This window comes from Oncorhynchus keta, chromosome 8, assembly GCF_023373465.1.
Source record: "Oncorhynchus keta strain PuntledgeMale-10-30-2019 chromosome 8, Oket_V2, whole genome shotgun sequence".
Taxonomy (NCBI): domain Eukaryota; kingdom Metazoa; phylum Chordata; class Actinopteri; order Salmoniformes; family Salmonidae; genus Oncorhynchus; species Oncorhynchus keta.
In genome coordinates, this window is record NC_068428.1 from 37,021,163 (window position 1) to 37,038,173 (window position 17,011).

Here is a 17,011-nt window from a genome sequence, read left to right on the forward strand (position 1 = left end):
GACAGTAGGCAAGGCGACGACAGTAGGCAAGGCGACGACAGTAGGGAAGGCGACGACAGTAGGGAAGGCGACGACAGTAGGGAAGGCGACGACAGTAGGGAAGGCGACGACAGTAGGGAAGGCGACGACAGTAGGGAAGGCGACGACAGTAGGGTAGGTGTTTTGTGTAATAGCTCCTTACAGGTTTGTTGGTTTCTCCTTCTCAGGGCACAGAGGAGCTGGAGGTGCGGATCCTCGTACAGGCCCGTCCCGGACAAGACATCCGGTGTGTGTGTGTGTGTGTGTGTGTGTGTGTGTGTGTGTGTGTGTGTGTGTGTGTGTGTGTGTGTGTGTGTGTGTGTGTGTGTGTGCTACCATGTGTTTGTGTGTGTGTAAAAGTGTGTTTTGATGTTCCTCTGTATACATACATACCCACTCTTTAACCTTCCTATTAAACGTCCTTGTCTCCCTCCAGGCCCATAGGTCATGACATCAAGCGTGGGGAATGTGTCCTGTCTAAGGGAACCCACATGGGCCCCTCTGAGATTGGCCTGCTGGCCACCGTAGGAGTCACCGAGGTAGAGGTGCAGAAGTTCCCCGTGGTGGCTGTCATGTCCACAGGCAACGAAGTGAGACAGAGAGTTCCAAACCTCTCAGCTAATAACAACTAGTTTTGAAGTTTCATATCCCATTAAGCCCCTCGACTCTGGTGGATTGATCCTGGCTCCACTCAGGCCAGTCCCAGATAGAACTATCTAAATTCTTGCTTGAGAAAGTTTTCTGTAAAAAATTCTAGCAAACTACTACAGTAAATGACTTAATTGTTATCCAGATATTACATTTAAAAAACACTGGGCCTTTGAAACATTTAGCAACAGAAAACGAAAATGAGCTTTTCTTATTGGACAAATCCTGGTTGTCTCTCCCTGTTTTCAGGCTGTTTTCTTCCGTTTAATACCTAATGAACACTTCCCCTGCTGTCTCTAGCTGTTAAACCCTGAGGACGACCTCCACCCAGGAAAGATCAGAGACAGTAACCGTTCCACGCTGCTCGCCACCATCCAGGAGCACGGATACCCCACCATCAACCTGGGCATCGTGGGAGACAAGTAGGACTTCACACTCTTCTTCCTGCTCCTCTTTCTGTTTGTCTTCCTCTTCCTCCTCCCTTGATCTCTTCATCCTCTCATTATCTTTCTTCTTGTCTCTACCATCTTCCTCTTCCTATTCCTGAGACTCCTTCTATTCCTCTCTTTCTACTCTCCTTTTGTTTTATATTCCTCTTCCTGCACCTACTTTGCCTCCTCCTCTCTCCTCTTCCTCTCGCCTCCTCTATGCTGTGTGATGGTAACTAGTAACTGTTCACTGTCTATTGGCCCCACAGCTCAGATGACCTCCTCTTCATCTTCCTCCTGATCTTCCTCACCCTCCTTCTTCTTCCTCCTCCTCCTCCTCCTCCTTTCACCCATCCCTCTGTAACCCTATCTGTTCTCTGTCTGTGACCTCCTCTTCTTCCTCCTCCTCCTCCTCCTTTCACCCATCCCTCTGTAACCCTATATGTGGTGTGTGATGGTAACTGTTCTCTGTCTATCGGCCCCACAGCCCAGATGACCTCCTCTTCATCTTCCTCCTGATCTTCCTCACCCTCCTTCTTCTTCCTCCTCCTCCTCCTCCTCCTCCTTTCACCCATCCCTCTGTAACCCTATATGTGGTGTGTGATGGTAACTGTTCTCTGTCTATCGGCCCCACAGCCCAGATGACCTCCTCTTCATCTTCCTCCTGATCTTCCTCACCCTCCTTCTTCTTCCTCCTCCTCCTCCTCCTTTCACCCATCACCCTGTAACCCTATATGTGGTGTGTGATGGTAACTGTTCTCTGTCTATCGGCCCCACAGCCCAGATGACCTGCTGAATGCCCTAAACGAGGGCATCAGCCGCGCTGACGTCATAATCACCTCTGGAGGGGTGTCGATGGGAGAGAAGGTATGTGAGCAAATAGTGAGTATGAATGGTCATTGGTTATGACATTGCACTATTCTGACACCTTGTGGTTGGGGTGGGGAGTTGTGGTGTTAATACTATGTGGGGGAAATGTGGGATTAATTACAATCACACAAAGAACAGGATCATTTATTTATTTGGATTGGGAATTGTGGTGTTTGATATTTTGTGACATATACAGTACATTTAACATTTTTTACATACAGTACCAGTCAAAAGTTTGGACACAGTTACTCATTCAAGGGTTTTTCTTTATTTTTACTATTTTCTACATTGTAGAATAATAGTGAAGACATCAAAACTATGAAGTAACACATATGGAACCATGTATCATGAAGAATTGCAAATAGGATTCTTCTAAGTAGCCACAGCTTTGCACACTCTTGGCATTCTCTCAACCAGCTACATGAGGTAGTCACCTGGAATGCATTTCAATTAACATGTGTGCCTTGTTAAAAGTTTATTTGTGGAATTTATTTCCTTCTTAATGCATTTGAGACAATCGGTTTGAAAGGTGGAAATCTGTCCTTTGGTCTGATGAGTCCAAATGTACGATTTTTGGTTCCAACAGCAGTGTCCTTGTGAGACGCAGAGTAGGTGAACGGATGATCTCCTCATGTGGGATTCCCTCCGTGAAGCATGGAGGAGGAGGTGTGATGGTGGGGGGGGGGTGCTTTGCTGGTGATACTGTCTGTGATTTATTTAGAATTCAAGACACACTTAACCAGCATGGCAAACACAGCATTCTGCAGTGATACACCATCCTATCTGTTTTGAGCTTAGTGGGATTATCATTTGTTTTTCAACAGGACAAAGACCCAAAACACACCTCTAGGCTATTTGATCAAGAACGAGAGAGGAGACTGATGGAATGCTGCATCAGATGACCTGACCTCCACAATCACCCGACCTCAACCCAATTGAGATGTTTTGGGATGAGTTGGACTGCAGAGTGCAGAAAAGCAGCCAACAAGTGCTCAGCATATGTGGGGAATTCCTTCAAGACTGTTGGAAAAGCATTCCTCATGAAGCTGGTTGAGAGAATGCCAAGAGTGTGCAAAGCTGTCAAATGGCAAATGGTGGATAATTTGAAGAATCTAAAATACACTGCTCAAAAAAATAAATGGAACACTTAACCAACATAATGTAACTCCAAGTCAATCACACTTCTGTGAAATCAAACTGTCCATGTCACGTAGAGTAGGCCAGAAGGCTAAACTGGATAACCTAACCTCTATCAAAATAAAAAGATGGCGGAACCGCAAAAGTTCTTCTGTGCAAAGGTGTTTATTTACAAGTGAATTCCGGAACAAAAAACAACAGTACTGCCATCAACGTCTACCTTATGGGACAGCTTAAAAACAATGCTGCCCCATCCACAGCTCAATCCAAAATCACCTCCACCATGACTGAAAGAGAGGCTCCTTTTGTAGGGCTAGCCCCTCCCCTCAGAACAATTAACCCTGGTTAATTAATCAATTAACAATACAAACCTACATTTTCCATGAACTAAACATACTAAAGGATATACATTGCAACACGGTTTTAAACAATATCACAACATAACATTTACAACATTACATCACTACTGACAATATCTTTCAATATGCCCATATGCATTAATGAGCCATTTGGGACAGGCACTATAAAGCCAACCCAATTCCCTTAGCTCGGGTCCTTTTCCAGCATACCCGGAAGCTACAGAGATGGAGAGAGAGGAACAGAACAAACAAACAATGCGCTCATCCACAACATCGATAAGTATAATAATTATTGTATCTCTCAAATATGAACACTGACAAGTGTGAAATGCATGCACCAAGACAGAAGTTAATTTGTGTGTCGACCCACATTGTTAACTTATCTTATAATGGCACAGGGAGGAGTGATGAATATGTGTGTGCGTTAAAGAACCAAATGCTGCCCGCGGCCAGTGACGGACTTCTACGTCACAGTCCACTTAGGAAGCAACACTGATTGACAATAAATTTCACATGCTGTTGTGCAAATGGAATAGACAACAGGTGGAAATTATAGGCAATTAGCTAGACACCCCCAATAAAGGAGTGGTTCTGCAGGTGGGGACCGCAGACCACTTCTCAGTTCCTATGCTTCCTGGCTGATGTTTTGGTCACTTTTGAATGCTGGCGGTGCTTTCACTCTAATGGTAGCATGAGACGGAGTCTACAACCCACACAAGTGGCTCAGGTAGTGCAGCTCATCCAGGATGACACATCACTGCGAGCTGTGGCAAGAAGGTTTGCTGCGTCTGTCAGCGTAGTGTCGAGAGCATGGAGGCGCTACCAGGAGACAGGCCAGTACATCAGGAGATGTGGAGGAGGCCGTAGGAGGGCAACAACCCAGCAGCAGGACCGCTACCTCCGCCTTTGTGCAAGGAGGAGCAGGAGGAGCACTGCCAGAGCCCTGCAAAATGACCTCCAGCAGGCCACAAATGTGCATGTGTCTGCTCAAACAGACTCCATGAGTCAGAAACAGACTCCATGAGGGTGGTATGAGGGCCTGACGTCCACAGGTGGGGGTTGTGCTTACAGCCCGTTTGGTATTTGCCAGAGAACACCAAGATTGGCAAATTCGCCACTGGTGCCCTGTGCTCTTCACAGATGAAAGCAGGTTCACGCTGAGCACATGTGACAGACGTGACAGAGTCTGGAGACGCCGTGGAGAACGTTCTGCTGCCTGCAACATCCTCCAGCATGACCGGTTTGGAGGTGGGTCGGTAATGGTGTGGGGTGGCATTTGTTTGGGGAGCCGCACGTGCTCGCCAGAGGTAGCCTGACTGCCATTAGGTACCGAGATGAGATCCTCAGACCCCTTGTGAGACCATATGCTGGTGAGGTTGGCCCTGGGTTCCTCCTAATGCAAGACTATGCTAGACCTCATGTGGCTGGAGTGTGTCAGCAGTTCCTGCAAGAGGAAGGCTATGGACTGGCCCGCCCGTTCCCCAGATCTGAGTCCAATTGAGCACATCTGGGACATCATGTCTCGCTCCATCCTTTAGTGCTTTAGTCCAGGTCTGGGAGGAGATCCCTCAGGAGACCATCCGCCACCTCATCAGGAGCATGCCCAGGCATTGTAGGGAGGTCATACAGGCATGTGGAGGCCACACACACTACTGAGTCTCATTTTGACATGTTTTAAGGACATTACATCAAAGTTGGATCAGCCTGTAGTGTGGTTTTCCACTTTCATTTTGAGTGTGACTCCAAATCCAGACCTCCATGGGTTGATACATTTGATTTCCATTGATAATTTTTGTGTGATTTTTGTTGTCAGCACATTCAACTATGTAAAGAAAAAAGTATTTAATAGAATATTTCATTCATTCAGATCTAGGATGTGTTATTTTAGTGTTCCCTTTATTTTTTTGAGCAGTGTATATTTGGATTTATTTAACACTTTTTTGTTACTACATGATTCAATATGTGTTATTTCACAGTTTTGATGTCTTCAATGTAGAAAATAGTAAAAAAAATAAAAACCCTTGAATGAGTAGGTGTGTCCAAACTTTTGACTGGTACTGTAGATACATGACATTGTGGAGTTCATACTATGTGGACTCACACAGCACAGGGTTGTATTTATAAGGGCCCAAAACGGAAAACATTTTGCAGCTAAAAAAATGTAAATGCGATATACATTTCTTACTATTTCAGTCTGTTTTTGTTGTTGCCTTGGTGCCTGAATACACCCCAGTGATGCACACATCTTATGTGGGTTTTAGGTAGACTTACACTAGGACTGTTTTGGTCTAATGTGGGTTTTAGGTAGACTTACACTAGGACAGTTTTGGTCTAATGTGGGTTTTAGGTAGACTTACACTAGGACTGTTTTGGTCTAATGTGGGTTTTAGGTAGACTTACACTAGGACTGTTTTGGTCTAATGTGGGTTTTAGGTACACTTACACTAGGACTGTTTTGGTCTAATGTGGGTTTTAGGTACACTTACACTAGGACTGTTTTGGTCTAATGTGGGTTTTAGGTAGACTTACACTAGGACTGTTTTGGTCTAATGTGGGTTTTAGGTAGACTTACACTAGGACTGTTTTGGTCTAATGTGGGTTTTAGGTAGACTTACACTAGGACTGTTTTGGTCTAATGTGGGTTTTAGGTAGACTTACACTAGGACAGTTTTGGTCTAATGTGGGTTTTAGGTAGACTTACACTAGGACTGTTTTGGTCTAATGTGGGTTTTAGGTACACTTACACTAGGACAGTTTTGGTCTAATGTGGGTTTTAGGTACACTTACACTAGGACTGTTTTGGTCTAATGTGGGTTTTAGGTAGACTTACACTAGGACTGTTTTGGTCTAATGTGGGTTTTAGGTAGACTTACACTAGGACTGTTTTGGTCTAATGTGGGTTTTAGGTACACTTACACGAGGACTGTTTTGGTCTAATGTTTATATGTATCTTAGAAGACTCCAAACGGTGTGATCCTCTTTTTCAGGACTATCTGAAACAGGTGCTGGATATTGATCTGCATGCCCAGATCCACTTTGGACGAGTCTTCATGAAACCAGGGTGAGATGGAGGAAGGAAGGGAGGGATGACTGGACAGGTGGACTGGTGGAAGGGAGGGATGGCTGGACAGGTGGACCGGTGGAAGGGAGGGATGGCTGGACAGGTGGACCGGTGGAAGGGAGGGATGGCTGGACAGGTGGACCGGTGGAAGGGAGGGATGGCTGGACAGGTGGACCGGTGGAAGGGAGGGATGGCTGGACAGGTGGACCGGTGGAAGGGAGGGATGGCTGGACAGGTGGACCGGTGGAAGGGAGGGATGGCTGGACAGGTGGACCGGTGGAAGGGAGGGATGGCTGGACAAGGGAGGTGGACCGGTGGAAGGGAGGGATGGCTGGACCGGTGGAAGGGAGGGATGGCTGGACAGGTGGACCGGTGGAAGGGAGGGATGGCTGGACAGGTGGACCGGTGGAAGGGAGGGATGACTGGACAGGTGGACCGGTGGAAGGGAGGGATGGCTGGACAGGTGGACCGGTGGAAGGGAGGGATGGCTGGACAGGTGGACCGGTGGAAGGGAGGGATGACTGGACAGGTGGACCGGTGGAAGGGAGGGATGGCTGGACAGGTGGACCGGTGGAAGGGAGGGATGACTGGACAGGTGGACCGGTGGAAGGGAGGGATGGCTGGACAGGTGGACCGGTGGAAGGGAGGGATGGCTGGACAGGTGGACCGGTGGAAGGGAGGGATGGCTGGACAGGTGGACCGGTGGAAGGGAGGGATGGCTGGACAGGTGGACCGGTGGAAGGGAGGGATGGCTGGACAGGTGAACCGGTGGAAGGGAGGGATGGCTGGACAGGTGGACCGGTGGAAGGGAGGGATGGCTGGACAGGTGGACCGGTGGAAGGGAGGGATGGCTGGACAGGTGGACCGGTGGAAGGGAGGGATGGCTGGACAGGTGGACCGGTGGAAGGGAGGATGGCTGGACAGGTGGACCGGTGGAAGGGAGGGATGGCTGGACAGGTGGACCGGTGGAAGGAGGGATGGCTGGACAGGTGGACCGGTGGAAGGGAGGGATGGCTGGACAGGTGGACCGGTGGAAGGGAGGGATGGCTGGACAGGTGGACCGGTGGAAGGGAGGGATGGCTGGACAGGTGGACCGGTGGAAGGGAGGGATGGCTGGACAGGTGGACCGGTGGAAGGGAGGGATGGCTGGACAGGTGGACCGGTGGAAGGGAGGGATGGCTGGACAGGTGGACCGGTGGAAGGGAGGGATGGCTGGACAGGTGGACCGGTGGAAGGGAGGGATGGCTGGACAGGTGGACCGGTGGAAGGGAGGGATGGCTGGACAGGTGGACCGGTGGAAGGGAGGGATGGCTGGACAGGTGGACCGGTGGAAGGGAGGGATGGCTGGACAGGTGGAAGGGTTGTTCATTGATGACCATGTTGTTCTTCTCTTCTCCCATCATATCAGTCTCCCGACAACGTTCGCCACGGTGGACATGGACGGTGTTCGTAAACTCATCTTTGCCCTCCCAGGTAGTGTGTAAAGTAAAGAGAAAGAGGAAATCAGACAATCGTTTCCAGACTGGTTTCTAACACACTCTTGTTTTCTTTCTTCCCCCCCGGCCCAGGTAACCCCGTGTCTGCTGTGGTGACATGTAACCTCTTCGTCATTCCTGCCTTGAGGAAGATGCAGGGGATCCTGGACCCACGGCCCACCATCATCAAAGCCAGGGTAAGAATGAAGTCACAGGACTCCATGAATCTTTCTTCATTTGTCTTTCCTCGATTGCTTGCTTTCTCTATCCTCGCTTTCCTCTCAAAATTAATTGGAAGAGGTGTTTTGTCTGACCAGATGACTTGACCATGTGGCCCATAGACTAGTTACTGTATATCCTTTCAGAATTGTTACTGTCCAGACCAGATGGTCATTTAGGGTGGCAGGTAGTCTAGCAGTTAGAGCGTTGGGACAGTTCTCTAGTTCCAATCCCTGAGCTGACGAGGTGAAAACTCTGTCGATGTACTCTTATGCAAGGCACTTTACCCTAATTGCTCTAGGGTCACTGATGATAATGGCTGACCCTGGCCGTGACCCCACTCTCCGAGGGTGGCTCAGGGGGAGTTGGGATATGTAAAAAAATATATATATATATATATGCATGCGTATGAATTGTAGTGAACGAGTGCACACTTCAGGAAGGAGGAGAGATAATTGGGACACACCCTGATGTGATGTCATGAGGTCATCATGTCATGATGAGGTCGTCATATCATGATGAGGTCGTCATGTCATGATGAGCCCTGTTGATTGTGTGGCTGTCTCCTGTAGTTGTCATGTGACGTGAAGCTGGACCCTCGCCCTGAGTACCACCGCTGCATTCTGACATGGCACCACCAGGAGCCTCTGCCATGGGCCCAGAGCACAGGTACTGATGGAACCATACCATTCTATTGTATTGTATTATTTTCTATTCTATTCTGTTGTGCATTGCTATAAGGAGCGATACGCTTCTATACTAAACGACTACACTAAATGTGTAGTCACAGTCTCACTGGCTTTGTTCATGGGCAATTGTAGAGGGGTAAGCTATAGTCCTCATCTAACAAACCCTCTGGCTGTGACTATTTTCACTGTTTTCTATTACGTGTAGTTTTAAAGAACTACAATTGGACAGTGGAGTATTAGAAGGCTCTCACTCCCTTGCATGCTGTTGTAGTGAGATCATCCTGACTGTCATGGGTGTAATCCTCCTGGACATGTGTGGTACTGGGCACTGACAGAGGGCCTAGAGTGCATTTATTCTCTCTCTTGCTTTCTCTCCCTCTCTCTCTTTCTCTCTTTCTCGCTCTCTCTCTCTCTCTCTCACTCTCTCTCCTCCTCTCTCCATCACGTAGGAAACCAGGTGAGCAGCAGGCTGATGAGCATGCGCAGCGCCAACGGTCTCCTGATGCTACCTCCAAAAACAGAGCAATACGTGGAGCTGCACAAGGGAGAGGTGGTCGACGTCATGGTTATCGGCCGGCTATGATGTCATCAAAGGGGGACGTTGAGATGGCTTCATAGAGAGAGGGGGTTTGAATGGGTGGTTCACGGTGCATGTCCACATATCATTGACTATTCTGTAATATGCAACGGCACAGCTAGTTTTTCTTGATTTGGACGTTGAGGTATAGTCAACATCTCCATCACAAACCTAGGTACATATGATACAAAAAAATAGGATTCATTTAAAAGATTATAATAGTATTTCAAACAAAGAAAATATAACTTTCAAAGAAAAAAATCTAATTATAAAAAGAGATTTATTCTGTAATATATTCTTATGATTATTCTTCTTACTATCATTGTTAGATTGTAAGGCAACTTTGTTCCTTTCATTGCAATTGCTTTGTGTGTTCAATGCTAGACCTTATCAATAGCAGTAGCATTTTAATAGATCTGTAGGTGCCTGCCAGGACAAAAAAATAAGAAATGTTATTTTCTCATTTTAGTGGAAAAAAAATCTCATTTTTTTTTCTATATATATCAAGAAAAACCCTGAGGAAGACTCCAGATTTCCCACGGTGCTTGTGTAAGAGGAAGGAGGGGAGGGTATAATCTAGGTCTATTTCCTCTGTGGTGTGTCGCTTTAACGGTGACACCACACACTTCTATTTTTCTCTCATTAGTATGCATCACAATGGCTTGACAAAGAGCTTTGCTTGTTGTTTATCTTGTGTGTCTTGTTTATGTGCGCAGTGCCAAATGCCTGGGCAGGGATGAGGGTGGTGCTGGAAGGGGGGGGCAGTCATCCACCAACCTGCCCAGACCCTGAAGCTTCCTTATTTATCACCTGACCACAGGTGCAGCTCTGCCCCCGGGGAGCATGGTTTACTGGGGAAAACAAAAAACAGTATTTTATTTGATCGACTAAAGAGAAATAGGGAAAACACACAGAATAAAAGAAACAGCTTCTTTAAGTGCTGACAGCCTTTTTAACTGACTTCACAAAACATGTACAGAAAAAAAGAATATGAAGATGAACCATATTGTACAGATATGTGACCAGCACTCTGAAGGAAATGACCCATATTGAAGCAATGAGGAGACATTGAACAATGCTGTACTATAGTACATTTTCTGTAATGATATGAAACTGATGAAAGAGACTATGATAATAAAAATACTTGATCATTATGTATAAAAAAAATAAGTTATTGTTGGGTTTCCTTTTTTAAATAAAATCTATTTAAAGAAAAAAAAAGTGATTTTTGTTCTTTGATGCACCTTGTTTGAGGGTGATCCAATAACATGATCAAGTCTGTGACCAGTTCCTGAGCCTGTTTTCATAAAGTGGCTCAGAGTAGGAGTGCTGCCTTTTTAGATTATATTGAATAGACAGGGTAGGCCGTCATTGTAAATAAGAATGTGTTCTTACCTGACTCGCCTAGTTAAATGGAGGTTAAATAAAATAAGAAATGAAATCCTAGATCTGCACTGCTATGCTGAGACACGTTATGTACATGGGCCTTTAACCCTTAACTTCCTGCATCTTGACGTAGCCTACTTGAAGAAGCCAATAGGCCATTGAAAGATCAAACCCTGAAGTGAGAAAGAGGTTATGTATACCCAAAGAGGTTATGTATACCCAAAGAGGTTATGTATACCCAAAGAGGTTATGTATACCCAAAGAGGTTATGTATACCCAAAGAGGTTATGTATACCCAAAGAGGTTATGTATACCCAAAGAGGTTATGTATACCCAAAGAGGTTATGTATACACAGAGGTTATGTATACACAAAGAGGTTATGTATACACAAAGAGGTTATGTATACACACAGAGGTTATGTATACACAGAGGTTATGTATACACAGAGGTTATGTATACACAGAGGTTATGTATACACAGAGGTTATGTATACCCAAAGAGGTTATGTATACACAGAGGTTATGTATACACAGAGAGGTTATGTATACACAGAGAGGTTATGTATACCCAGAGAGGTTATGTATACCCAAAGAGGTTATGTATACCCAAAGAGGTTATGTATACCCAAAGAGGTGATGTATACCCAAAGAGGTGATGTATACACAGAGAGGTTATGTACACATAAAGAGGTTATGTATACATAGAGGTTATGTACACATAGAGGTTATGTACACATAAAGAGGTTATGTATACATATGTATGTATAAATGTCACTGAGAGATGAGAGTGGATTACCCTCATAGAAAATAGAGTTGAAAATACTGAAGCTGTGTGTAAGCAAACAGATATTGTGCAGGTGTCGCTGTCTGACTGTCCCTAGAATCATTAACCCTAAAGTAACATATTTTTTAGCTTAGAAGCTCCAACTAGGGTCATTCTTTTTACTCCAAATTGGTAATGATTGACACTGTCAAGAAGTAAGACTTAACCTTTTGTAACACAAGCAAATGGTTTGAGATCCCCAAAAGAAGCATTAAAAATAAAAATAAAATTGTCACACATGTATAGTCAAAATTGATGTTGAACAGATATTTTGATACCGGTACAATGTAATTTGCCAACAATATGGTCACCGACGCAATCAGACTTTTATGGCATTGCCTCTGCGTCCTGCAAGCGGGACAACTTCCGGTGAACCTGGATGACGCGCAATTCAAATAAATAATCAGAAAAATGATGTATATTAAACATTTAGGTACATATAAGTGTCTTATATCGGTTGAAAGCTTAAATTCTTGTTAATCTACCTGCACTGTCTGATTTACAGTAGCTATTACAGCGAAAACATGCCATGCGATTGTTTGAGGACGGCGCCCCACATCAAAATATTTTTCTGCCGGCACAGGTTTCATAAATTCACAAATGGCGATTAAATATTCACTTACTTTTTGAAAATCTTCCTCTGATTGGTCATACAAAGGGTCCCAGCTATAACATGTAGTGTTGTTTTGTTAGATAAAATCCTTCTTTATATCCCAAAAAGTCTGTTTAGTTTGCGCCATCGATTTGAGTAATCCACTCGTTCAACATGCCGAGAAAGGAATCCGAAACCCTACCCCTCAACTTTGTTTCAATAAGTCAAAATAAGTTTCTATTTACTCCTCAGATACTCTAAAATATAATCAAACTATAATATTTCTCACAGAAAGAAGCACTGGTTTGTGTCAAGAACTGCAGTGCTGCTGGGTTTTTCACGTTCAACAGTTTCCTGTGTGTATCAAGAATGGTCCACCACCCAAAGGACATCCAGAACATGTGACACAACTGTGGGAAGCACTGGCCAGCGTCACCATGGAACGCTTTCGAAACCTTGTAGAGTATTAGGAAGGTGTCCTTAATGTTTTGTACACTCAGTGGATATGTGTTACTGATTTGATTACTGCCACGTTTGTCACCATTGAACTGTGTGAGAAGCCTGCAAGTAGGGCAATAACATGGAATACGTACCTGCGTAATTGAGCACCCAACTCATTCGTGCTTCGCTTTATCACATTTGACGTTGTCCGTAATCTTGAGTTCAGTTGCACACAAAAAAATCCTACAATGATGGAAAGACCTGTGTGTTTCCTTGTTAATGCAGACAGAGAAGAGCTCCAACTTTTTAATCGTAGCCTCAATTTTGTCCCGCACGTTGAATATAGTTGCGGAGAGTCCCTGTAATCCTAGATTCAGATTATTCAGGCGAGGATAAAACATCACCCAGACAGGCCAGTCATGTGAGAAACTCGTCATCGTGCAGGTGGTCAGACAAGTGAAAATGATGGTCAGTGAAAACTTTACGCTCCTCTCTCAATTGAAAAAAATCTGTCAATACTTTGCCCTTTGATAACCAGCACACTTCTGTATGTTGTAAAAGCGTTACAAGGTCGCTGCCCATATCATTGCATAGTGCAGAAAATACACGAGAGTTCAGAGGCCTTGCTTTAACAAAGTTAACCATTTTCACTGTAGTGTCCAAAACTTATTTCAAGCTGTCAGGCATTCCCTTGGCATCAAGAGCCTCTCTGTGAATGCTGCTGTTTACACAAGTGGTGTCGGGAGCAACTGCTCACATGCGCGTTACCACTCCACTATGTCTCCCTGTCATGGCGTTTGCGCCATCAGAACAGATATCTACATGAGCAGCAGGTATGTTTGGCTACATACGGACCGTTAGTGGAATTCCCGCGAGAGAGTAACGGTCAATGAGATTGGATGTTAATTATTTGACTAGGATACCTGTATTTGATATTGTGTTGTTATTTCGCTGAACACTAGATGATTTAATTGTATTTTTGGCAGTGAAATGAGGTTACTCAGGCTATTTAAAAACACTCACCCAAATGGATCGCCCCGTTGGAAAAATATAAATGGACTGTTTGAAAATGTGAAGAAGAAGAAAATATGATCTATATTTTTATTTGGCCCCTGACAGCATTGCCCCAGAATACCTGGTCTAGGTTATATCAGCTGTGTCGGTGAACCACTTCTGAACTGCCTGACACAGAGGGCACAGCATGATCAGAGGTGAGAGGTCACTTGGTCGGGGTCAACAGGAAGTATTATTAAAAAGATGCTTTACATTGAACTACAGATATATATGTAGCAGTCCCAGAGTGCATTTCACCTCCTGATGATTATGATGACTGGCAGTGTTAGCATGATTAATCCTTGTTTTTTTTATTCTCTCCATCTCTCTGTCGTCCGTAGGTATTTTTTGATGTGAGAGACAATGCCAACCCCCCCCCCAGTCCCGCATCATCACCACTTCCCCCAACAAGGGGCCCGAGACTGGTTAGGAGACACCGTTAGAGACACACTTATGCAACTTTGAGGACCTGAGAATATGAAGTTTTGTAGCACTGTAAAGTCATGAATCATATGCTGTCATCCCTAGTAGCACTGTAAAGTCATGAATCATATGCTGTCATCCCTAGTAACACTGTAATTCATTACTCATATGCTGTCATCCCCAGTAACACTGTAATTCATTAATCATATGCTGTCATCCCTAGTAACACTGTAATTCATTAATCATATGCTGTCATCCCTAGTAACACTGTAATTCATTAATCATATGCTGTCATCCCTAGTAACACTGTAAAGTCATGAATCATATGCTGTCATCCCTAGTAACACTGTAATTCATTAATCATATGCTGTCATCCCTAGTAGCACTGTAAAGTCATGAATCATATGCTGTCATCCCTAGTAACACTGTAAAGTCATGAATCATATGCTGTCATCCCTAGTAACACTGTAATTCATTAATCATATGCTGTCATCCCTAGTAACACTGTAATTCATGAATCATATGCTGTCATCCCTAGTAGCACTGTAATTCATTAATCAAATGCTATCTTCCCTAGTAGCACTGTAATTCATTAATCATATGCTGTCATCCCTAGTAACACTGTAATTCATTAATCATGTGCATTCTTCCCTAGTAGCACTGTAATTCATTAATCATATGCTGTCATCCCTAGTAACACTGTAATTCATTAATCATATGCTGTCATCCCTAGTAGCATTGTAAAGTCATGAATCATATGCTGTCATCACTAGTAACACTGTAAAGTCAGGAATCATATGATGTCATCCCTAGTAGCACTGTAATTCATTAATCATATGCTGTCATCCCTAGTAGCACTGTAAAGTCATGAATCATATGCTGTCATCCCTAGTAGCACTGTAAAGTCATGAATCATATGCTGTCATCCCTAGTAGCACTGTAAAGTCATGAATCATATGCTGTCATCCCTAGTAACACTGTAATTCATGAATCATATGCTGTCATCCCTAGTAGCACTGTAATTCATGAATCATATGCTGTCATCCCTAGTAGCACTGTAAATTCATGAATCATATGCTGTCATCCCTAGTAGCACTGTAAAGTCATGAATCATATGCTGTCATCCCTAGTAGCACTGTAAAGTCATTAATCATATGCTGTCATCCCTAGTAACACCGTAATTCATTAATCATATGCTGTCATCCCGAGTAACACTGTAATTCATTAATCATATGCTGTCATCCCTGGTAACACTAATTCATGAATCATATGCTGTCATCGCTAGTAACACTGTAATATATTAATCATATGCTGTCATCCCTAGTACACTGTAATTCATGAATCATATGCTGTCATCCCTGCTCCTCTGTTCTGACCTCTTTCTCTTTCTGTCTTTGACACTTTCTCGCACCCCTCTCCCCACCTCATCTTTCTTCCTCTGTTGTTATAGTGCACACCAGATGTGCATTGAAGTACAAATTGAACTTGTATTGATAATATAATATTATAATATTTATAATGCATGTATTATGTATTTATAACACTTGGATAATGAACTTCTTTTAGTAAATAATTATCTACTGGAATTTGTGCTCATTCTCTGCTGGTTGAAACAAAGTCTCTCATTTGATGAAATACTACACTTATCCTGTGTCCTCAGATCAATGGAGATTGAGGAAATTAGATTGTGAGATGCACCTGTTTTAGAGTATTTACATAGGAAGTGTAGTGTACTGTTTTTTTAAATTCTGGTTCTGTATGTATGAATTACAAATCAGCCTTTAACTAGTTAAATCATGTGTTCCAGTCTATTGCAGAGTTCAATGTGTACCCATTGATGTCCCAGGTCCAGGAGTGGTAAACCCTGTTGAGGTGTATAATTGTAAGACATACATGCAGACACAGCATCATTCAAATACTGGAGTTTGATACTCCTGGTATTGGATATGACTGAAAAATAATGTCTCGCAGACATTCACACCTGAACCACACCTTTATTTACCAAGGTAGAGTACATGATCAGCGATTATATTCAATGTACAGGCTACAATGTGGGGGAACTCTTGCTTAGAAATAACTACATGTATATATGACTTGCATCCTTGGCACAATAAAATTAAATAATATTCTCCTCAATCGATAGGCTTCATTGATGTCATTTAAAGTCAATACAACCGGCCATGATAGCTGAGGTTCATAGTGAGCTAGCTAATGTTGACTTTATAAGATTAACATGTAACAGTCATTTTCTGCCATTTTGGGGGGATTAATGATTAATTGGTGGAAGCAATTAAAACCACTGTTCTGAACTCATATTTATACCAAATGTTTTAGGGTCCATATACAGATCGGCTAAATAGCTAGTGACATCCATAGGCATACAGGTATTTATAATCCACTACACAATAAGCAAGAACATAATTAGCTAGCTACAATACTTCAACTGCATTGCATGGCAAATATCAGCAAGGCAAGTTTACAAAATGCTACATTTAATTTGCAGTAAATGCTTTCCTTACGAAAAAAACATAGTAGCCAGTCCAAAATAACACCCTTGTTTTGAAGTGCATTTAGAGTGCAGTATAACAGCAGTTTTGATTTCTTTCACCTTTATTTAACCAGGTAGGCTAGTTGAGAACAAGTATACTGCAGTTATTCTGAAATGTTTGTGTCCAAAATACAACCATCAACTGTAGTTACTGCACTTTTTGCTGCAGTTTAAAAACGGCAATCTTTTTTTGTAAGGTTTTAGCTAGCTAGACTCTACATCCACTGTTTCACAAGACCAGGAGTGCCGCCCCCTAGTGTACGT

At 43.8% G+C, this 17,011-nt stretch overlaps 1 protein-coding gene across 13 annotated transcripts in view; it reads left to right on the forward strand.

Moving 5' to 3' along the window:
* The window catches only part of LOC118387150 (gephyrin-like), a 266,961-nt gene extending 256,724 nt beyond the window's left edge, over window positions 1–10,237 (forward strand). For 7 of the 13 annotated variants that reach the window (XM_052524120.1, XM_052524127.1, XM_052524126.1 and 4 more), the window contains 9 exons: window positions 207–265; window positions 455–608; window positions 967–1,088; window positions 1,874–1,976; window positions 6,448–6,521; window positions 7,930–7,997; window positions 8,090–8,193; window positions 8,788–8,884; window positions 9,354–10,237. In XM_052524120.1, the coding sequence (XP_052380080.1) occupies window positions 207–265; window positions 455–608; window positions 967–1,088; window positions 1,874–1,976; window positions 6,448–6,521; window positions 7,930–7,997; window positions 8,090–8,193; window positions 8,788–8,884; window positions 9,354–9,487 (915 nt within the window). In that variant the 3' untranslated portion in view covers window positions 9,488–10,237. The remainder of the gene's footprint in view (window positions 1–206; window positions 266–454; window positions 609–966; window positions 1,089–1,873; window positions 1,977–6,447; window positions 6,522–7,929; window positions 7,998–8,089; window positions 8,194–8,787; window positions 8,885–9,353) is intronic. The other 6 variants (XM_052524124.1, XM_052524125.1, XM_052524131.1 and 3 more) reach the window with 3 other exon arrangements.
* The last annotated feature ends 6,774 nt before the right edge of the window (window positions 10,238–17,011 follow it).